This window comes from Dasypus novemcinctus, chromosome 9 (assembly GCF_030445035.2).
Source record: "Dasypus novemcinctus isolate mDasNov1 chromosome 9, mDasNov1.1.hap2, whole genome shotgun sequence".
NCBI classification, from domain to species: domain Eukaryota; kingdom Metazoa; phylum Chordata; class Mammalia; order Cingulata; family Dasypodidae; genus Dasypus; species Dasypus novemcinctus.
Window position 1 is genome coordinate 89,282,014 of NC_080681.1, and position 22,982 is coordinate 89,304,995.

Genomic DNA, 22,982 nt, shown 5'->3' on the forward strand with positions numbered 1-22,982 from the left:
TGTTTTTAGCAATGGGATTTAATGTATTTACATGTTTAGAAGGAACCAGTGCCAAAGGAACATTGAAGCTCTATCAGAGAGAAGGTATTCAGTACTTAATACCAAATGAAAAGGTGGCTCAGTTGGGCTCCAGAAAACAGGGGGAGTGGAGGGATGGGTTTTAAGCATGACTTCAGAGCCGGTCCTCTCTTGTAACAGGAGAGAGGAAAGGGTAGGTACAAATGCAGAGTGACTCCTGTGTCCTCTGTGAAGTAGGAGACAAGATTATCTGTGTGGACAAGGGAGTGGAGGGTAATGCTGGGGGTAGGAGATTTGAGATTTGTGGAAAGTAGAAAAATGTGAAATTGTCACTGGGGAAAAAGGGAGACCAAAAACACAGTACACTAATCAGGAACATAGAAGATTGGCAGGGCGGTTTTACACATCCAGTTGAGGTTGTTGACCATGGTTTTATAAGTGGCACAAATCTATATGGTTGTGATTTTCTCTAGTTGTACTCTACCCAGATGCAGGTATAGAGAAAGCAGAGTTTGGTTTTTCCAGGCCAGCGTGATGAAAGGAAAAGGGAGCAAAGGAGTTGAAGATATTGGCAAGAGAGGATTGAAATGATGAGTCAGAGAATCCAAGCTCCAAAGGGAAGATATCGGTTTTGCTAGTAGGTCAGAAACTACTTTATACATATCCATTAGCCATTTTCCCTTCTTCCTCACTAAATAGATGAGGGGCAGCCATGTGTGCTCAGTTAAAAGACTATTTTTTTTTAGTTTTTCTGACAACAAGATATATTGTTATATCTCATGTCTCTTAGTTCTGGCCAGGAGATAAAAGGAAAAGTGTTGTGTGGGACCTTCTGGAATGATAAAGGGATATGACTCAGCTGGGAAGTGCACTATTCGTGCCTTTCCCTTCTTTCTCCTTCCTTTTTCCTGAAATGTGGATGTGATGTTTAGAGCTCCAGCAGCTATTCTGGATCATGAGATAACCTAGGGTTTGGAAGACACATGCTGATGATGTCAGAATATAAAGAGTCTGTGATAACCTTGTGGATTTGTGGGACTTTTAGTCGAGTTAGATTGCAAGCCACAGACATAAAAAGGCTTTCTTAGTAAAGCTGTATTTTCTTCCCTCTCTATTTTCATGTGGGCTTTAACCTAAACTTGCATCTTTCAGCCTTTTTAGTAACATGACATGCGTCCCAAGAAATAGTAAGAAACAATCACGTTTCAAGAGGGCAAAACAAGGGTTGCCAACTTCCCAGCCTGAAATTCCTATATTCTCATTTTTTCCTGTCTCCTCTGTTCAGCCAATTCTACATTATAGGTTTAGTTTCTTGTATTGTTCTTCTTCCTACCTTTAAATTCTGTATCACTTAGTATGCTTTCAGTTGTAAATAAAAGAAAACACACTTTTAAAATCTTAAATTAAAAAAGTATATATTATCTTACAAAAGAAGTTTGGAGGTAAGGTGATTCTAGGGCTGGTTAATTTACCATCTGAGCAGTGTCATCAAGGATCTAGATTTTCTTCCATTTTTCTGCTCCTTTATCTTCAGCATATTTTTCACAGGCGAACTCGCCTCATGGTTGGAAGATGCCTTCTGCAGTCCCAGACACTATGTGCCGTCATGAAAACATCCAGCAGAATATAAAGAGTTATTTTTCCCTCGTGCTTCTCTTTTTTAGAGTGAAGAAACTTTCTTTGCAGGTCTTTCAGCAAACTTACCCTCATGTCTCAGTAGCCAAAATACATGTGCACTCCAAAACCAATCACTGGTGAGGGGGATGGGATCACCACAATTGACTGAGACCCTGGAGGATTTACCCTGGTCACGTGGGAGAGAAACTGGCTGTGCCAGCAGGGAAAGGGGGGTGGCTGTCAGAAAAGCAACCAGAAGAGAGCAAAGAAAAAAGCGAAGATAGGAGGATGATGTGTATGGAGAAAGTAGGGGTATCAGAGTTCCAGTGAGATGAAAGAAAAAGTGCATTATTGTTAGACTAGGGATATGTGAATTTAATATTTCAGTGGAGGAGCTGTAGAGAATGTTAACAAGGTTGAGGATGTGGCTGTGAAAATGGGTGGAAATGGGATAGATATAATGTAGAAGGTCATTAGTGCTGAGGTCAGAGAACCCAGAGGCTGGCAGCAGGGTTTCTCAGAGGACAGGCTGTAATGTGCCTCAAGGCTGTGGGCAAGCAGCTCTCTCTGGAAAGAGGCTGTGAGCTCGGGACTTGGCACGTGCTCACAAGAAAAACTCCAGGGAAGCGGGCTTGGCCCAGTGGTTAGGGCGTCCGTCTACCACATGGGAGGTCCGCAGTTCAAACCCCGGGCCTCCTTAACCCGTGTGGAGCTGGCCCATGCACAGTGCTGGTGTGCGCAAGGAGTGCCCTGCCATGCAGGGGTGTCCCCCACGTAGGGGAGCCCCACGTGCAAGGAGTGTGCCCCATAAGTAGAGCCACCCAATGTGAAAGAAAGTGCAGCCTGCCCAAGAATGGCACCGCACACACGGAGAGTTGACACAAGAAGATGCAACAAAAAAAGAAACACAGATTCCCATACTGCTGACAACAGAAGCGGCCAAAAAAAAAAAAAAAGAACACACAGCAAAATGGACACAGAGAACAGACAACTGGGATGCGGGGGAGGGGGGAAGGGGAGAAAAATAAAAGAAAATCTTTAAAAAAAAAAAAAACAAAACTCTAAACAGACTGCCTAGCCAGGTCACAGGCCCTTCAGGTGCCTGGGGCAGCACAGGCAAGCGGCCTAACCTCTCATTTTGGGAAAAACCTGCCTTGATTGGTCAGACCAATCTGGAAGGGGGTGAGGCTCTGTCACCTTTCTGTCAAAGCCACTGAAAGGTCCCCAGAAGATAGACCTACAGGAGAACCCTAAGGACATAGGTAAGGTGGGAGTTTGGTTGGGTCAGAGATGGCTGGCAGGCAGGTGTGGTCGATCTACTCAGCTGTGCTCAGTATTCACCTTTTCTCTCACCTCTCCCCAGCCAATTCCTTTCACTTGGTCTTAGGTTATCCAGCTAGACTCAAGCTTTGAGGTCCCAAAGTCAGGAGGAGGTTGAGGCTTCTTGAGTGGGAACGAGTGGGGGAAGGTGGGCATCGTTGTAATGGCCAAAGCAGCCGCCCTGTTACTACAGCGTATTTCACTTTTAATTCTGACATATAATGTAATGATCTTTTTTAAGGCCCGATGATATTATCTGCCTGACTAGATTATTGAGTCTTCATCATCTCCAGATAAATTTATGGCCAGGACGAGGCTCAGGATTTATCATCAGTCAATAGAGCTCGATACTCTAACAAGGCGTGTAATAAGATATACATATTTAATGATCCAAGGGGAGGAGTGCTAATGGGAGCCCAGAGTGAGTGGTCCATGGAGCTGGGGCTCTGCCCTGGGGCTGCCATGGCTGTAGGGGCATGGATGTGGTCTTTGACTCATGGTCCCCAACTCTGGCCTTCTGAGGATTGCCTCAGTCTCCCTCTAAAGACCCCAAGGGGGAGAGAGGCAAGAAAAGGGAAAAGCAGCACCTGGGATAATGCCAGAGCTGGGCTCCAAGAATCTTCAGGCCAAAAGGGATAAACACCCCACTGGGGACTCCTCTCCCTGCTTTGGGTCTTGGAGGACTTGGGGGTGTCCTTGGACCTGTATACCCAGGCCCCTGAGCATTAGGGCAGGCCCACAAGGGGAGGGAGTGCTAGGGCTGCGTGCCCAGGCTGCGCTGATGGTGACGGATGGTTTTTCATTACAGCCTCTCAGGTCTTGCCCGCGCCCTGTGTGGAAATTCTATTTATTCCCTAATTTGTAAAAATTCCCTCTTTATCTGATCCCAATCAGGGCGGGGTAATTGGCTCTCTGGGGCAGCGGCTGGGGTCCTTGATGAAGAGCTATGTGGATGTACCCAGCCTGGCCCCCGCCCAGCCCGCCACCAAGACCCACAATTAATAATGATTTGCAAATGGCAGACAAGCAATAACACAGAAAGATGTGGCGTCCGCGCTGCCTCTTCATTTCCTCCCCTCGCAGATATAAATGGCCACAGAACAAAAACGCAGCACTATAAATTCTGGAATTAGTTATTCACCGGGATAAATGGGGCCTGGAGCCACCAGCCCCTCTCCCTGCCACCCTTCTTGCCTGCTTTCCCGGTCCCAGGTTCTGTCCCCGGCTCTTTTCCTGAGCCTGACTCCTGGCTCTTCAGCCCCTTTTGCTGCTGGCTCAATTCCCCAGCTTCCTTCCAGACTTTTCCCCACCCCTGCAGCTACCTCTCCTTGTGTGGCCTAGAGAGTGGTCACCTGGTCTGGGTCTATACCTCTCCTTAGCAATGACGTGGTCCAGCAGATGGGATCTACCCTCAGCCTCCTCTCCGTGACCCCTCTGGTGGCCAAGTCTGTCTCCATTTTGCACTGGGTTTTGAATGGAATTGACATGTCCTGCCAGGCACTGGAGTCTGGATCAGGGTTGGTCCTGGGAGTCTTCTTCAGTAAATTGGGACTGGTCCAGTCATTTGCTTGGCCACGTCTGAGTTGGGCTCCCAGTGGCCAAATGTGATGTGACACGAAGAGTTTCACACTGTACTTACTGGTCAGGCTGTTCTGGGATGTTGGCATAGGCATGTCCGGGCACCATGCCCTCTCGGCCAGGCACATCCCCCGCCCCCCAAGTGGCTGTGAGCTGGCGGGTAATGGGCGTGTAATGGCCTCATTTCCATGCCCGGCCTCCAGGAGCTGCATAAGTGTTTGATTGCCTTAATTTCCAAACACATCATTATCCCAGCTTTACCAGCGCTTAATAAACACTTTATGAGGATTTTTTAAAAAACATCTTCGGTCCGCATACTTCTCTGAAGTGATAAACTCTAATTAAGTCTAATATTTAAAAATATGGTAATGGTGAGTTGTTTGAATAAGTGGACTGCATTTCTGTAATTTCATTATTACGTAAAACACGCTAATTATTTGGAGCGCGCTTATTACGGAGAGAGAAATCGCCTGCTAATCAAGATGAAATTGCCTTTTCCCCTTATTGTGGAACAACCATCATCCTTCACCATCAGCCCTGTGGCACCTTCAGGCACCTCGGAGGGGTGGGGGGTGGGGATGAAGGGAGGGACTGGAAGAAGGGGTCACTTTGGAGTCCACGCTATAAGGACCCTGTCTAAGGCGAGGGGAAGGAAGCTATGGGAACAGTGTCTGTGAAGACAGAGAGCCTGTATCTGGGGAGTATGTTGGGTAGGCCAAGGTGCCTATGCCTGGGGGTGCAGGGACTGTGTGGGCCAAGTCTGGGATAAGGAACAAGGTTTGGGGGAACTGTCAGTGATAACAACTACTACTAACCTAGACACTGTTTTCCGTGTTCACAATTAGTTCATAAAAACTAATTCCATCCTTTTAACAACCCTTTGAGGGAAGTAGTTGCTATAATTATCATTATTATTCCCATTTTAGAGAATAAGAAACCGAAGCACAGAAAGGTTGAATAAAGTTCAGTAACTCGCTCCAGTTCACAGTTATTAAGTGGTGCAGTCTGGATTTCAACCTGTAATCTGAGGATATATAACATCCCTCTGCTGGTTCAGTCCTAAATACACTGCCTTGGTCCCCTACCTTCCTTCTGAGCTACCATTTGCTGTTGTGCCCTGAATTATGCCCAGCTGGGCCTCCAGCATAGAGTAGCCACATTTAGCAAGTAAAAATATGGAACGCACAGTTAAAACTGAACTTCAGATAAACAGTTTTTTAATGTAAATACATCCCAAATGGGGGCTGTACTTAATCTGGCAGTCTTGTGTCCAGCAGACCCAGGATTGACCCACTAGCCCTTTGCTCTCAAGGCATTGCAGCTGTCACAATATCCAGGTAGAAAGATGAGGTGACCCCGGGGCTCTTGTGGTCTATCCTTAACCATGGTTTCTGCTTTTTATGCTATCCCCCACCACCTTTGCTGGTCCTTGTTAATGTGACTCTGGCCCCATTTCTTACCAGCTCCTGCAGATTGCTGGTAATGTAGTAATAGGGTAAGCTTTTTAGACAGGAAGCCTGTGGAGACCTCAGGATGTCTCTCAAGCTTCCCTTCGGCCACACTGTCCTCATAAACCCCATAAGGTCAGCACCTTGTCATCCACTACCCTTGCTGTCCCTCCAGTCCAATGTACCTCTTTGATCATTGCATGCTCATTCTTTCCTGGCTCCAACAGACCCTTGCATGGGAATTTTATATATGATAGATGTGCCATTTCAAATGGGTTGGGATGTGGACAGTTCAGTCTATGGTGATAGGACAATTGGTTGTTTGGGGGGAAAATGAAGTTAGATCCTCTATTTCACATCATATACAAAAATAAATTCCAGACAGATTAAAAGGTATAAAAAAATAAAAACTGTAAAAGTATTAGATGAAAACAAATGGTTGTTAATAATATAACATTGGGATAGGGAAGGCCTTCTGATGCAAGATAGAAAACCTAGAAGCCATAAATGAAATACCTGCTAAATTTAAATGTCCTATAGGAATCTCAGACTTAAATATCCAAAGCTAAGTTCATTACTTCCCAAAATCTGCACCTCCTTTGTTATGCCTAAGCTCAGTGAGTCTCACTAAGATCCTAGACTCATTCCTCTCATATCCCCTCATTAAGGCTTGCTTATTCTATTTCCTAAAAATTGCTTGCCTCCATTCACTTCTCCAAATAGCCATTCTACACCTCTGTTTCCGCCACCACTGGCCTAGTTCTGGGCCACCAATATTTCAGCTAATTGGTCTCTACACCTTCAGGATTAACCTTTCCGATCCTATTTTCACATCCTAGGATGATAATTCTAAAACAGATTTGGTCCTGTCACTTTAGTGTTTCCTCATCTTTCTCAGAATAATAAAATCTTAAGATCTTTAGCTTAGTAGCCAAGACTCTTTAGGGTTTCCTCTAGTCAGTCACTGCTGACTTTGCCAGCTTCATCTCTGGCCACTCCCTTTCTTTTTATTCTCCATCACCCTCCTCTACCTGCTAAACTGTGTGTGTGTGTGGCAGGGGTGGATGGGTGGGAGGTTACTCCACATCTTGGCCTCCAGGATTGGGCCCACACTGGTCATTACACTAAGAACACCTTCTCCCTCACCTCAACCCCAACATGCCTGGCTAGCTCCTGTACACATGTCCCTAAGACTTCCGTTTAACTTCATTCTTCCAGGAATCTTTTGATGATTTTTAGACTAAACTGTGGCTTTTCTGTGCCTCCTTTTCTCTTAGCACTCTTCACACTGCCTTACTTGCAAATCTGTCTCTGAGCATCCCAGGGGCAGGGAGGTACTGAGTCTTGTACATCCCTGTGACGCAGCACCTAGCACACAGGTGTCAGTGCATGTTTCTGAGTGAATGTGTGAATGAATGGCCTTCCAAGAGTTTCCTTGGGCCCCTTTCCTTTTGAGGGTCTCTCTGGCCCTGGGCCTACTTCCTGTCCTCTACCCTTCATTTCTCAGCCAAGCACAATTAGTTAGACCAGTCCAGGTTGTTTGCCTTTTGTGAGCTTTCATTGGGTGTCCTAAGTGCTCTGAGCCATGCTTCTGCTAGCAGCTCCTTCGCCAAGCAGATATTTGACAACCCTTGGCCCAAACAACAAACTTACCCTTTCTTGTTTGGTGCTATCCCAACTCACCTCCTATCTAAGACAATAGCTGTTACCCTCCTGCTCTGGTCTTAACAGTATAAAAATATCTCTAACATTAAGAATATTGATGCACCAGAAATGTGAAAGAAGGTCATCTTGTCACAAGGTAATGACCCTGAAGGAACATAAAAATAAGGTAGCCATGGAGGATTTGGAGAAGGTGAGGAAGACCTGCTCTTGGAGGCTTCCATTCTGGACACCAGGTTGTGTCCCCCTTATCCCCCATTCCATAGCAGCTTTAGGTTGGCCTCAGGGAACTCAGTGAGAGGTGCCAGAATATGGGACTGCTATCCCAGGTGGTCTGGGATTTCAAGTAGAGGACTGTCTGGGAAGCCATGTTGTCACCAGGCTCACCCTGCTGCCATCTCTCTCTGGACTTTTGGCCTATTCAGAGCCCTGGATCTGTCTTGGGTGCTTCTTTGTACCAAGTTTCCTCATTTTCTAACTACCATTGACTATTTAATAGACCCATTTTGCACTGACACTTATCAAGGCTTCAAGGCCTGGAAGCCCATAACTCCCATACCCCCTAACTTACTGGGTGAACTGGAGCAAGTTCCTTCCTCTCTCTGGGTCTCTCTTAATTGTAGTGGACCAGTTGCAAGAAGTTAAACTCCAGAATCCCCAGTAAACAGTGAGGTCAGAAATCAGTCAAAATTTGTAGAGTGAAGAACAGTTGGTTCATAAAATATGCTGGCCCCTATCTGCCATCTATGCCAGAGATTCTATAATACACTTTTCCACCATTGGGTCATTTAGAAAATTAGCATCCTTGCCTTCTCTTGTGGACATAAGAGAATAATAGCATGTTCAAAGACATGGGTGCATCACTTTATTCAATCCTCACAGTAACTGAGGTAGCATCCATTATCATCCCTTGAGGAATCTGAAGTTTGGAGACGCTTAGTACTTGCCACAGGTCATGCATGCCATAGGTGAAGTTAGGACTGGAGACAGGTCTGACTCCAAAGCCCATACGCATAACCACTTTAACATTTTCAGAAAACAGTGTTTACTTAATTAAGACTGGAGCACAGAGGTTGGGAATAGAGTATGGCAGAGGTGAGACCAGAGATAGCAGGTATCAGTTTTTGCAGGGCCTATTAAGTCATATTAAAGAGTGTGAACTTTAAACGAGGACCAGGGGAGTCATTGAAGGGATCTGAAAAGAGAAGAATATGATCAGATTTGTGTAAGAAAGACCACCTTGGCTACAAGCGAATGGATTAGAGGGGAAGGCAGGACAAGCTGCTACAGTATCCAGCCAAGAGATGATAGAATCTGCATTAGGGGGCCGCCTGCTGGGATGGAGAGGAGTAGATGATTAAACGGAGAATAAGACAAAATCTGTAGGACCTCACAATTGATTAGATTTGGGAAGTGAGGAAGAGGCCAGGGTGTCAAAACACTCTGAGATTTCTTTTTTGAGGCCATTTTGGGTGGATCACAAGTGCCATTCATCGGAATGGAGAACACAGGGATAGGAGGAAGTCTGGGAGGAATTAACTTAAGTATTGGGCAATACTGTTTGTATTTTTATCTAGAAAGAGATGTTCAGGAGGTATTTGGATACGTGGTCTGGAACTTAGGAAAGAAGTCCAGGCCAGACATGAAGATCTTCAGTGGGCGCTGAGGCTGAGGATTTGGATAAAGTCATCCAGTGTGTAGAGTGGGAGAGGTCAAGGACAGAGACTGGGGCACAGGGATCCTCTCCCCACACAGGGCCAGTCACGGGGGGAGGTCGGTGCTTACCCACTGGAAGGATGGTGGTCTGGGGGAGGGTCTGGGCACATTCACTTGGACCAGGGCAGGCAGATTGAGTGATTTGTCCAGCAATGAGGGAGGAGCCAGATGAAGTCAATAGAAAACTAATTTTCTTTTCTGCTGGAAGAAATGAGGTGTGTGGCCGCTGGGTAATTGCAGATAACAAGGGGACTTATTCTTAATATGCACAGTGGCCAGGGTCCCCAGAGTGTGGAGGACTGGAAGGGCCCTGGTACGGCTCTGGCAGGGCTAGACTTTCTGGAAAAGAAAATCACCATATCACAGCCCCTCTAAGGTAATCTGTGCTCTGTCACCATCCTGGACCCCATCCTAACCCCTCTCCACTCCCAAGGTCCCTTCCTGTGACATCCCTACCCCATCCCTGCCCCCCTCTTAAACAGCACAGCTCCTCCTATCCCATTCCCTTTCCTGCCAGCTGCTTAGCTCTTCTACTTGCAACCCCTCCCACCCCCGTCCCCCACCCCCCAGCAAAGGCGTATGCACTAAGGGAGACAAATGACAGGGTCTCAGCTGAGCGGGGTGCGTGTCCAGCCCATAAACCACGGGGATGGGTCACGTCTGGAGTTGTCATGGCCGCCACTACCCACCCATCTGTCTTCCCACCATTCTGCCTCAACCAGCCTTTGTGGCTTCCTGAATCCCCAGGCAAACAAGGTCTCTCTGGACACTGGGTCACTTAGCCTATATCCACTATAGGTATGTATGTGCTGAGAACTGTTAAGACAAGGCCCCGAGTTGTCTCTGGTTTCACCCAGAGATCTTGCCTGCCCGAAGCAGAATCTGCAGTTGGTATTAGCCCATTGAGATACAGGCCACTGGGCTGACCACATCTCCCCCCTTCCCCTCCCTCTTCTAGCTATGGTGGGTCCCTTTTCCTGGTCCTGGCAACAGCGGGCTTAGTGTTGGGGTTAGTCCTTGACAGATGCAGAGGCCTCTTGACCTCACCTTGACCTTTCCACCCTCCCACACCTGATTATGACATCAATGTACAATATTTCTGCAATCACAGCATTGATCCCATGAGGGCTGGTGGCAGCTGAGGCCCTGGTTATGGCCCTGAAACACCTGAGAGGTGGGAGAGGTGTGGGAGGAGAGGCAGGTGAGCTTTGGGGTGTGGGTGGCTGCTCCAGGCATCTGAACAGAAAACCCAGGCACACAGGCTGTTTTCATCTGAGACTTACTATAGTGGGAGAAGCTCTAGGGCAGCTGCACATCCTCCTGGTGGTGGTGGAACAAGTCTCTGCCCCACACCCATGTCACTGAGGCCTCAAGCACCAGGGTTCTATGAAGTTTTGAGCATGGAGTTCGTCATATAACTAGTACTGCAAAGTGCACCCTTTTAACCTGAGACATAGGGCCAAAGAAGGGGACCAGCACCCAGCTTTGAACCTGCTGGGGTGGGAGAAGTAGGGCATGGGCTAGTGTACACAGCTGCTCTGGTAACTGGCAGCCAGGGCTGGGAGGAGGCACCACAAACCTGGACCATCTCCAACCTGTCAGGCTGCAGGAGCAAGTCCCCAGGCAGGCTGGTGCTCCAGCTCATTTGCCCAGGGTACATGGTAGGTGTGTTTCCCAGGGCCCTGGGCCCAGAAGTGCCGAGCCTTGTGCCTTGTCACCAGTGATTATGGCCTGAGCCACATCTCACACACATGCACAAGTGCCGGCAAAGTCACCCTGGCCGTGGGTGTGATGAATGGCCGCACAGTAATGAAATGGAGACATCAAGGCGGGTGGCGGGAAGACGGAGTGTGGCGGACAGGCCGTCCCCACGCAGAGGCAACAAGAAGGATCGCCCAGCGGCCGGGGGCCGTCAAGGGAGAAATTACACATTTACTCTGCCTTTTTCTTACTGCGACGGCGCCCATACATCACCACTGGGGCTGGGGCGGGACACGCCGGCCAATTTCCAGCATGAATTATGGGACTGAGAAGCACGGAAGACCAGGCTTCCTGCTGGCCCAGCATCACCCAGCCCAACCTGAAGCTGGAGATGCTGCCACCAGTGCCACCAGGGAATAGGATTCCTGTTCTAGAGCTTGTGGCCCCGAGCCTGATCCAGCTTTCCACTGCCCCCCATCATGTAAGACACCTGTGGAGGAGGGACAGGATCTGAGGCCCATCTAAGTGTCTTCTCTCTTTTCAGATGACTGCAAGAACATCGCCAACATCATGAAGACACTTGCCTATCGAGGCTTCATCTTCAAGCAGACGTCTAAGCCGTTCTGATGGGCCGAGGAAGGGAAGGGGCAGGACAGGGTAGCTGCTGGGCCCAGCCCAGAGCCCTCCTCCCCCTCACCAGAGGGGAAAAGGGAGAGGGGCACAGCTCGACGTCCAGAGTGTCCCCACTTCCCCTGTGGGCATGTGCCCTGGGTAAGGGCTCGGCCACGTGGCCGCTCGGGAGCAGATCCTTTGTGCCCCCCACCCTGACCCCTCCACCTTAGCCCAGTATTAGCCCCTCCCATTGTGGGCCTGGGCTAGGGGGACCCAGGCACTAGCGCCTCCTCCCTGGTACACAGGCTTCTGCTGGGGCCACCAAGCCCCCCTGTGCCCCCTCTCATCCATAGTGCATGGTGTGTGGTGCCCCCAGGGCTCCAGGACAGATCAGGCCCCACTTTGTGTCTACCCCCATCCCCGCTGTGAACGTGCCACTGAATAAAGTCGGGGAAACGAGGCCCTGCGTGTGCAAAGCCATTTGTGTACAAGGCAGCTGCTGTGTCTAATGGTGTCAGAGTGTGAGGGTAACCAGTGTGTTCCAGGCTGCCTGTGCCCAAAGCCGTCACTGTGGACCTGCATGTGGTCACCAGAGCACCTGTGGGACTCTCACCGAACATGAACAAGGCCCTCAGTAGGGGTGTGGCTGCTGTCAGGGCATAAGGCTATGGATGTTGTTGGTGTCTGAGGCCACTGCTATGTGTGCAGAGTTATCTTGAGCGTAAAACCATGGGTGTTCCAAGGTGCAGGAGTTTGGGCAAAATTCTCAAACTTTTAGAAGGCTGCTAAGGGTCCTGATGCTGCTAAGCACTGATTACCATCCTCGGGTGGATGTGGTGATCCCCCACCTGGCCCACCCCTCCCAACTAGGGGCTAAAAATGGGAGAAAGGAAAAGGAAGCAGCCCAGTCCAACTCAGCAGCTCTATTTACACAGCAGTATTACCCACACCCTGTGTGGCCTCTCATGGCTTCTTGGCTTTCTTCACAGAAGAGGAACTGGAGGCTGATTCCCGTCGCTTCCTCTGAGGAGACAAAGAAGGTGTTGCGGTCAATAGCCCCAAAGCCTGATTCAGGCTTGATACGTGGATTTCACAATCTCAGGGAAGGACAGTCCACTGGCCAACCCACTCCTCTCCTCAGCCTCCAAACCCCACAGAGGTGAGGAGTCCAGCTGCAGGCACTAGACGCAGAGCCTGTATACCATGTGCTCACATGCAGGGCTAGTGCACGCTCTCCTAGCCTGCCCTGCTTCTTACCGAATTGGGTGTGAGGGGTGCGCCCACCACGTCAATGATCGTGTCCTTGGTAGGGTCAGGCCCAGGGCCAGGTTCAGGCACTGTGGGCTCAGCAGAGGCTGGGGCTGGGCCCGATGCTGGTGTGGCAGGGCCGCCCAGCACACCAGCCCGGGCCAGTGCCTCGTGCCGGTGCCGCAGCATCTGTAGCTCGTACTCGCAGTTGGCACAAGCCTGCTTGAGTTCGTAGAGCAGCACCAGGTCACTTCGCAGCTCGTTGAACATATGCACCAGTTCCTCTGTGGGTGTCGGGCTCAGCTCTGTGGGGGCAGGCAGATTTGGGCTGTGGTGGATGCCTGGCAACATCAACTGTCTTTCCCCCTTCCCAGCATTTATCGATAGCCTCCAGTGGGTACATCCTGTGGGACCCAGTACCCCATACTCACCCACACCAAGCTCCAGCAGCATCTGCTCCAGGGCCTTGATCTTCTTCTGTCCCACAGAGCTTGGCAGCTTCATCTGCAATGACCCAGGCAACTAAGCCCTACCCCCCACAAGAGGCTTAGATGAGGGGAACTAAAGGCAGTGGGGGAGCGGAAGAAAGTCACCCTAGGAGGCAGCTGTGGGCCAGGGGAGTGCCATGAAAGCTGTTATCTCAGCCTGGCCATGGTGCTGAGAGCCTGGTGAGGCCACCTCTATCAGCACATGACACATCTTCCCGTTGGTCCAGCCTCACCTACCTGCAGCATTAAGGCCATCAAGAGCCCAGGGCCTGAACATGTTAAAGGGGATAGCTTACGTACCCGCTGACTCCGCAGTGTGACACCTGCAGACTTGAAGTCTGGAAACTTGATGCCTGCAGTCTCGGGAACAGCCTGAGAGAGAAGGGTTATAGAGACCAAGAAGTCACAAGGGCAAAGTCCCAGCACCTAGCCAGTTCTGCGTGCTCTCAGAGCCCTCCACTAGATGGCCGAATGTCAGGTGGGGCCCTGAGCCTGGGCTGGCTTAGCCTCCATACCGGCTTCTCAGCCTCCTTTTTCTGGGGTAGCTTCTTCTTGGGGGCCTTGCGTTCTGTGCGTCGCTGCTCTGCAGTTGTGTCTGCTGCTGTTATCAGCTTCTGCAGGTCCTGACTGCGCTTTTCCCGCTCCTTTTTCCGGGCCTCAATCTTACGCAGCTCCTGTAGCAGGTACTCCTCCTCTGCCACCTGGGAAAGTGAGAGATGTGGAGAAGGAGATGAGGGTGCATCAGGGAGTGAGGATAGATAGGGAGGTAAGAGGGTGCCAGGGAGGTCAATGCGGGAACCTGAGAGGTAAGGGATTGTGAGGGAGTGAAGGGCTATATATTAAGCAGGGGGAAGGCCAGGGAGAGAGAAGAATGGGCTGGGGGGTAAGGTGGGGTACCAGTGGGAAGTATCGGACCCTAGGGGTGAGGTGACATAGGAGGTCAGGGGGATGAAGGCATGGAGGATGAAGACAATTGGTGGGGGTTTCAGGGACTGACCTGCTCTGGGGTCCGGTTGTAGAGACGCTCCAACTGCTCCTTCCGACGTCGCTCATGCCCAGCATCAAATACTGGTATCTTGAGGTCTGTGCCTGGCACGGCCCGCACATTGGCAAGCTTGGCACAGATGTGATAGTACCGCTCTTTCAGGTCTTCCACAGAACGTTTCTGAGGATAAAGACGTAAGCAGGGGGTTGGGATGAACACTCAGGGCCAAGTGGAAAGGGGAAGGGATGGCAAGGAGGTAAAGGGCCTTCCAGACCTGGGGGTTGAGACACACATGCAAATATATGACGCTGGCTCACCTTGAACTGCTGGTGGTCATACCGGTCATGGATAACTACAAAACGCAGGTCAAAGCGGCGGCTCAGGTCAAAGAGGTGGTCCGTTTCTGCCTTAGTCCAAGCATCATCATGAAGATAGAGCTGGTACTCCTGCTCTGAATACACAGGTACCTGCACAGTCTACTGGCACAGAAGGGACACATGGGTCATGGCCATATCATGGCATGTCATTGCTACAGCCCCATGACCACAGCCCTTCTGTTTATTGCCAATCCCAGGGCTGGACAAAGGCCACTCCTCTGCCAATGGCCCTGCAGAGGACAGCCTGGATCTGGTATGCTTCCGGGGTGAGGAAAGAGCCTGTCTGATTGAACAGAGGCCCTGGCAGCCTCTGAGACTGTGGCCTACCTCTGGACTCATTACAGGAGCAACTTCAAGACCCTTTCAGCTATCAGAGGCTCAGTAGGAGGATACATGCTCCTACCCCCCATGGTACAGGTGAGAGGCCCAAATGTGTCAGTGGAGTCCAAAGATCAACTTGGAGTAGGGCAGATGGTTGAATATCTGGGGATAACAGGAGAAAGGCTCAGGAGCCTCTATGCCAGAAAACCAGGAAACTTGTTTGAAGCACTACTGCCACCCAGTGGTGATAAAGGGACTTGCAGTTCTACAGAAATTAGGCAGCCGAGTCCTAATTTACGAACCCTTGCGGGGGGGGGGGGGGGGGGGGGGGGGTTGTCCTCCCCCACTGCCCCAAGGCTCCCTTGGGGACAAACAGTAGCGCCACCAGCTGGATCTGTCAGAGATCTAAGAATGGAGGCAAAGAGAGACTGGACCAGGGAAGTTTTTCTACTCTGTCAAACTGGCTCCGAGTCTGACCTCAAGACCCTAATTCCAACTGCCTTTTGGAATCTACTGAAGGTCCCACATCCACCTCAAACCTAACATGTTCAATACTGAATTCATCACCCTCAAACTTACATTTCCTGCATCCTAGATCTCAGTTAATTCCATTACCACCCAACCAGTTGCCCAAGCCAGAAATGTGGGAAGCATCTTAATTCCTACCTTCACCTAGACCCCTCCCCTTCACCAAATCTGTGGCTTCTATATCTGAAATATCTCCATATCTCCACTGCCATATCCCAGTCCATACCACCACCGACACTTGACTGGACCAGAAAAACAGCCTCCTTACTGGCCTCTGCCTCCATGCAATCCTCCAATCACTTCGCCATCTGCAGCCAAGATCTGATCTCTGAACAGTGGAAATCAATGTGGTCTGTGGACCAGTGCTGCTTGCAAACTGTTATTACTGGTCTACAGTAAGTATGGAAATTGAGAGTAGGCATTTAGAAACTTTTATGTCAATCTTATAGTAACATGCTGAATCTAAGAAACATGGACTTGCATTTTGTCTTTTTTTGGAATTTTGCTATCTTATAAAATTATCTGTTGGTGATGGATTAGAACTTGAAAAACATCCTTCACCACAGGTAATTTGAGAAGCACTGTTCTAAATTATATCTATCATGTCACCCATCGACTCCTTATTAAGCCCCTGAAAGGGTCCCCACTACTCCAAGATAAGTGCTTTCTAGATTACCCACAAACCCCTCAATGGTAAGGATCACATGGTTCCTTTCCTACCTTGAGAGATCAGCACAGGGCCAGGTACATTGTAGTTATCAATGAACATTTACTGAGTCAATCACTGGTCATAGGAATGAGTGACCTGCCGCCCTCTGCTGCCACTGTCCCTCATTGACCCTAAGTTCCAACCAAACGACAAGCAGCTTTTGGAACATACCAGGTTCTAGTCTTTGTTCTTGCCCAAAAATGTCTTCCCACCTGCATATTTCTTTCAACCTAGATGACTCTTTCTCATGCTTTTGGTCTCATTCAGGTGTCATCTCCTCTGGGAAGTCTCCCTAAATTTCCCAGGCTTGGTTAAGTACCCCTCCTATGTATTCCAAGTCTATTAAAAAAAATTTTTTTTTAAAGGAGGTGATCCTGGGACCTCACATTTGGGAGGCAGTCACTCAACCACTGAGCTATATCTGCTCCTCATATTTTTTATTTTTTATTTTTAGGAGGTACTGAGGATTGAATCCAGGATCTCGTACATGGGAAGCAGGTACTCAACCAGTGAGCTACACCCTCTCTCCACAATTCTGTTCAATACCGAAACATACTTAGGATATGTGTAGACAGTCCTGCTCTCAAAGAGTTCATAGTCAAGCAAGGAAGACATTCATTCATTCAGCAAATATTTATCATGTGCCTGGCAGACCTACGATGGAGACACAGTGCTGAAGAAGAGAGACAGGGTGCTTACTCCCGCAGAGCTAACAGTCCAGCTGAAAAAAGGAAGAGTCTTTGATAATTTTAGTACAGTGTAGTGAAGACAGAGGTGTACCTAGGGTGTAATGAGCAATACCTAATCCAGCTGGGAATATAAGTTGGTCAGGGCAGCTAAAGAGACCAAGTTTGGTCTAAAGGCTGAATAGAAGTGATCTGGTAAGGGAAGATGGGGAGAGAATCCAAGGCAGAGGGTGCAACATGAGCACAGCAATGAGAGACACAGACTGATGTGTGTGGGCATGGCAGTTAAGAGCATGGTAGGGAAACAAGTTAAAGGTGAGAGGGGAAGAGGCATGAAAAGAGCTTAGCAAGTCAGCAGAAGCCAGTGCCTACAGGGCCTCGTTTACCCTGCTAAGAAGCTTGGAATTCATCCTGAGGGTGCTGGGAGTCAGTAAGGTTAGTTTTAAGGAAATGACTGAAATGGCCATGTTTCTTTTACAAAGACCACCATGGCACCAGTGAGGATGAAGGAGTAAGATGAGAATCTGAGAGACCAGCTGGCAGGCTCTAGAAATAATCCAGGTGAGAAATGAAGAGGTCTAAACTAGAGCAGCACCAGTGGAGGGTGGAGAAAAGAGCACAGACTTGAGAGACTTCAGGAGACAAAAACCATGGGACTAGATAACTGGATGTGAGGGGTGAGGGAAGACACTGTCATAGATAACTCCTGTTTCTGGCTTGAACAAGAGAGTGGATGAGAAGTCAATGGGAGCAGGAATGAAGGGGAAGAGTATTAGTTTTATTCCAACTTCATTTTGGAAAATGAATCTGTGAATCTGTGATCTCTAAAACTCAAACCTGATCCTGATACTACTGTTCTTTTTTTTTTTTTTTTTTTTTTTTTATTGACTTTGTAATAATATTACATCAAAAATATATATGTGATGGGAAACGGACTTTGGCCCAGTGGTTAGGGCGTCCGTCTACCACATGGGAGGTCCGCGGTTCAAGCCCCGGGCCTCCTTGACCCGTGTGGAGCTGGCCCAAGCGCAGTGCTGATGCGCGCAAGGAGTGCCGTGCTACACGGGGTGTCCCCCGCGTAGGGGAGCCCCACGTGCAAGGAGTGCACCCATAAGGAGAGCCGCCCAGCGCGAAGGAGGGAGCAGCCTGCCGAGGAATGGCGCCGCCCACACTTCCCGTGCCCTGAAGACAACAGAAGCGGACAAAGAAACAAGACGCAGCAAAAAGACACAGAAAACAGACAACCGGGGGAGGGGAGGGGAATTAAATAAATAAAAATAAATCTTTAAAAAAAATATATATATATATATATATGTGAGGACCCATTCAACCCCGCTCCCCCACCCCCCCCTCTCTCCCCCCCCAACAACATTCGTTCCCATCATCATGACACATCCATTGGATTTGGTAAGTACATCTTTGGGCACCTCTGCACCTCATAGTCAATGGTCCACATCATGGCCCATACTCTCCCCCATTCCATCCAGTGGGCCCTGTGAGGATTTACAATGTCCGGTGATTGCCTCTGAAGCACCATCCAGGGCAGCTCCATGTCCCAAAGACACCTCCACCTCTCATCTCTTCCTGCCTTTCCCCATACCCATCGTCCACCATGTCCACTTTTCTCAATCCAATACCACCTCTTCTATGTGGACATTGGATTGGTTGTATCCATTGCACCTCTATGTCAAGAGGAGGCTCAAATTCCACATGGATGCTGGATGCAATCCTCCCATTTTCAGTTGTAATCACTCTAGGCTCCATGGTGTGGTGATTGTCCTTCTTCAACTCCATCTTAGCTGGATACTACTGTTCTTAAAACCCATCAGCTACTATCCAAAGACTTCAGGGCAAAGCCCAAATTCCTGAGCCTGGTTTCCAAAACCCTGCCTGCCTCATCTCAGGCCTCATTTTCCACCATGATCTGCCTTGGGCTTCAGGCCTCATGAACACTGAAATGTCCATAGTACACCTCATACCTGGAACTTTTTTCATTTTTTATTAATGCCTTTGCTATTTCCTCTGCCTAAAAAAGTCACTCTATTATCACCTGGTAACATCCTTCAAGACTCAACTCAGGCTCTACTCCAGGAAGCTTCCAAGACCCTCTGATCCTCCCAATAAAGCATGTATCACATCAGATACACACTGTGTCTGATTCATTTTTGTGTACCTAGTACCCAAGGCATGAGCTGACTTGGAGCAGTATTTACTAAATACAAAATTAATACTTTTGTCTCCATCTCAAAATACCTTATCCAACTTTCCTTCCCGCTACTTCAGATGCCTCATCTCTTGGTTGTTCCTCCTTAACCTTACCTCCCCAGGCTCTTCCACTTTTCTGGTTTCTTCCCTGTGGCCTACAAACATGCTCAAGCATCCCCCACAAAGGAACTAACCTCCTTCATCTTTCACTGCTGATGTGGCCTTTGGGAAACTAGCCATGCAGAAGCTCAGGTTGGCCTAGATAAACTTGGGCAGAGACTGGCTTTCAGGAAGGGAGAGACGAGCCCAGATTCGCCTGCTATCTGAGTCCCAGAAGGCCCCAAGTAAGAGTAGAACAGTGTGTTGCAGGAGATGAAGAGCAACTCAGGAGATTCAAGGAGGAGTCATAATAATAGTAATAATAATAATGTCTTTGGGAGTCAACTGGAAGAGCAGCAGAGCCAAGAGATGCCCAACATGAGAGGAAGACTGAGAATCAGGCTCTGAGAAGACAGAGTGTACCCTTGCGGTCCCTGTCCAAGACGGGAAAGGTTGAGGAAAGAAAAGCTCCATGTAAGCAGATCCCAAACAGCCCCTAGGGCTAGGTAATACTCTTGTAGGTTAATCAAAGTAAAAAATTCTCTCAGAAAAAGTAGGAGATACCAAAACTCTTGCGGAAAATTCCAATGTGGTCTTAGCTGAGATACCATAGATAGCTTGGGTTTCCAGGGTGGGCTATCCAGGTTCATCTCAGAGAGATGACAGTGCCCAAAAGACAGCACCAGGAAGGATGGGGAAAGGTATGGCCTCCTTGTGCAGAGACCTATACAGAAGGTCAGCTGTTCTCCTTGGCTAGCTAGACATTGCCTCCTCAACCAGTCAAGTGGTTCTCTCCCTGTCTCTGCTTGAGCCAAGCACTTATTAGCGGTGGGACTTTTAATGGGCACCAGTAGCACTGGTCCATGTTTGAAAACCAGAAAACTGGGTTTGGATCAGAGAGGAGAGAATGATTTCACACCTGGACGTGCTGAATCTAATAAGCCTGTGAGCCATCCAGATGTCCAAGTGCAGTTGGATACATGGGGCTGAGGGGAGATTTGGCATCCTGGGCTCAAGCCCTCAGTATTTTCAGTCTCTGAGGCTAGGCTGCTTCAGGCTGTAGTGGCTGTGAGGCCACTGTACTGTGGCTTAAGCAATGGCCTAGAAAATCCTAGCCCAGCCTTGCTCTGCCTCTAATTGGTTGGGTGAGCCTGGATGAGCCTGGGTAAGGCTGTACTCTCTGAATCTCAGTAATCTAAACCATAGGTATTATAGCTCAGAAGAGTGCACTGGTACTGGGGAATGAAAATGAAAGAGAATCAGGGGGACTCAATGATTAGATGCATCACTGAGGCCTAACTCAAGTGCCACGTCCTCAGAGAGGCTCTCCCTGACCAGCCTATCTAAAGTATGCCTCTCCTACACCTACCAGTTCACTCTATAACCCATTCATTTTATTGATAATTCTTATCTGAAAGAACCCAATTTATTTGCTTATATGTTACCTGTCTTCCTTTACCTTCTTTGTCCTGTTGTTGACTGAAATAATGTGAGAGGGGAAAAAGGCTAAGTCAGGATGATTCCCAAGTTCCTAGTTTGAGCAGCTAGGAGGACTGGTGCCATTCGTGGAGAATAACAGGTTTGGGTGTGAGGAGTAGCGAGAACACGATAGGTTCTGTTTGGGCCTGTTGATCTAAGCTCCCCACAGGACATTCAGGGAGATGTATGTCTGGATATGTACTGACATACCTATCCAGTATGTATAACTGACTGGATATGTAGAACTGTTGCTCTGGACTGGAGAGATTAAATTGGAATCATTGGCATACAGAGGGTAAGTGAAGCCATAGGGTAAATGAGACACACTAGGGAGAAAAGATAGAGTGACAAGAATGGAGCACCCAGGATGGAGTTCTGAAGGACAGTGCCACCTGAAAAGTCAAGAGAAGCCTCACAGCATCCCACCCTGCATGTGAATACAATAAGGACTGAGTGGGGAGCCATGGTTGGGACATAGGCCTAGGCCATGCTTCTAGAGCCAACCCCAGGAGACTGGAGAGCTCACACAAGTGGCTCAGCTTGGGGTAAGACAACCTTGGACTGTGTCAGAATGGTGCTCACCTTGTTGAACCTGGCGAAGGGGTAGTCCTTGCCCTCCTCAGCTGCTCGTCGCCAGTGGAAGAACATTGCTCCATCCTTGCGGGCTGGGTTGGTAAATGGCATCCACTTCCAGGGCCGCACCTTCTTAGAGCCCAACTTGGCCTTCACTGTGCGGTAGCCCTGGCCAGTATCACTGGGTAGTAGTGGGGGTGCATCCCTGGCAGTGGGGTTTGGGGGGTGGTGTAGGGGGTTAGAGCCAGAAAGGGTACAGAGAGCTTTTGGGCCCCAGGAGTTGAACTACCCTAGAGCAAGTAAGTCACATACTGAGAGAGGGAGCTGAACTCTTCCTGCATCCTGCTTAGCAAGCAGTGGCCCTGACTGGGGTGGGAAGGTGGGGAAGGAACTGGCAGAGAAAACTAGGACTTAGGGACATGGCAGGTGGGTCAAGGGCCAGAGCCTGGGAGACACAGGATTCCAAGAAATACTTGCTTCTTGTCAGAGTAGAGCAGTGCATAGACCTCTCGGTGCATGCCCTCTGGCCTCTTGAAGGTCAGTGTCTCAGAGGACTTCTTGGATTTTTTCTGAGGAGATAAATCACAGGAGAGGAACCACAGCCTAGACCCCCTTCCCTAAAAATGCTTCAACCCGGGCCAATCCCTGAACAACCCCAGCACCTACAAGCACAATACACATATTCACCCACCCACCTACACTGGCACAGAAACCCATTCACCAGAGCATCCCCAGCCTGAGCAGGTGATTTCCCTCCCCATCTCCACCTCATATGGGAGAGCCCCAACCTGTAAGAATAGAAAATACTTTTTCCACAGTCTCAGACTGTCACATCATCTTGGTACCTCATGCCTCACAAGTTTCACACTCTCTTGGCCTTCTTATCTCTTAGAGGTGTCATATCCTCTTCATCCCCACCATCTTCTATGGTTGCCCCACCTCCTGGGTCCCTACATCTCACTAATGATGTCCTATTATCACACCAGATATCACACCTTTCATCCTCCATTTCACTAGGAGTACACCTCCTCATTTCCCGCATCTCTCTTCCATTGTCACCCCTCCTCACCACTTCACTCACTCACCCAACGTTCTCGGACCCCATGCTACCTTGTCTGGGTTGATAATGTCCTTCTTGCTGATGGTCCCGGAGGCTGCATCCCCCTCTGGACCTCCGAGTTCTAGAATGTCCCGCACATCCGCGCCCGTAGCCATCGCGCCTGAGAGATGGGCGAGCACCCCGAGGTCAAGAGTCAGAGGGTCAGTGCCTGATAAGGAACAAGACTCAGGTAAGGGGGCGGGGCCGCCCCAGACCCAAGCGGGGGCGGGGTGTAGAGGGGTGTAGAGGCGGGGCGCGGAGGAGAAGAGTGGCCGGGTCAGGTCGGGGTCCCGCCTGTGTCCTGCTGACTGGGTTCCCTCAACGGCCTCATCCACCTCCTCCGTCCCCGGTACCTCCACACCTGGATCCCCTGGCTGCGACCCAGCCGCCGAGGCCTTAGTCCCGCAGAGCTGCGGCCAGAAGCTTCCGGCTGTGCTCTTGAGAAATGTGGCCGACAGGAATACTTCCGTGTTGTGCTTAGTGGAAACGGAGCCGGCTCGCAACCCATAGAGA

The 22,982-nt window shown here is 49.4% G+C and overlaps 2 protein-coding genes across 12 annotated transcripts in view; one reads left to right on the plus strand and one right to left on the minus strand.

The window, feature by feature from the left end:
- ERI3 (ERI1 exoribonuclease family member 3) overlaps positions 1-12,132 on the plus strand; it is a 137,290-nt gene extending 125,158 nt beyond the window's left edge. For 9 of the 10 annotated variants that reach the window (XM_071217497.1, XM_058303728.2, XM_071217498.1 and 6 more), the window contains one exon: positions 11,605-12,132. In XM_071217497.1, the coding sequence (XP_071073598.1) occupies positions 11,605-11,687 (83 nt within the window). In that variant the 3' untranslated portion in view covers positions 11,688-12,132. The remainder of the gene's footprint in view (positions 1-11,604) is intronic. The other variant, XM_058303727.2, reaches the window with a different exon arrangement.
- A 448-nt stretch (positions 12,133-12,580) lies between these two features.
- Positions 12,581-22,910, minus strand: DMAP1 (DNA methyltransferase 1 associated protein 1). Of its 2 annotated transcripts, none has more exons than XM_004461271.3 (11): positions 22,823-22,910; positions 22,481-22,638; positions 21,848-21,939; positions 21,380-21,575; positions 14,711-14,869; positions 14,406-14,573; positions 13,924-14,109; positions 13,709-13,780; positions 13,352-13,424; positions 12,930-13,225; positions 12,581-12,695 (listed from the first exon to the last, which is right to left on the minus strand). In XM_004461271.3, the coding sequence occupies exons 2-11, from the start codon at positions 22,583-22,585 to the stop codon at positions 12,636-12,638; spliced, it is 1,407 nt and encodes a 468-aa protein (XP_004461328.1). In that variant the 5' UTR covers positions 22,586-22,638; positions 22,823-22,910; the 3' UTR covers positions 12,581-12,635. The 2 variants fall into 2 exon arrangements, with proteins under 2 accessions (XP_004461328.1, XP_004461329.1); XM_004461272.5 differs by having other exon boundaries at positions 22,831-22,897.
- Positions 22,911-22,982: the final 72 nt, after the last annotated feature.

Excerpts from the sequence above, each read along its gene's own strand:
- DMAP1 (XM_004461271.3), bottom strand. The coding sequence starts at position 22,585 with ATGGCTACGGGCGCGGATGTGCGGGACATTCTAGAACTCGGAGGTCCA. Across the intron at positions 21,940-22,480 it reads ACATTATCAACCCAGACAAG|AAAAAATCCAAGAAGTCCTC; the intron begins GTAGCATGGGGT and ends TTATCTCCTCAG. Across the intron at positions 14,870-21,379 it reads CCTTCGCCAGGTTCAACAAG|ACTGTGCAGGTACCTGTGTA; the intron begins GTGAGCACCATT and ends CTGTGCCAGTAG.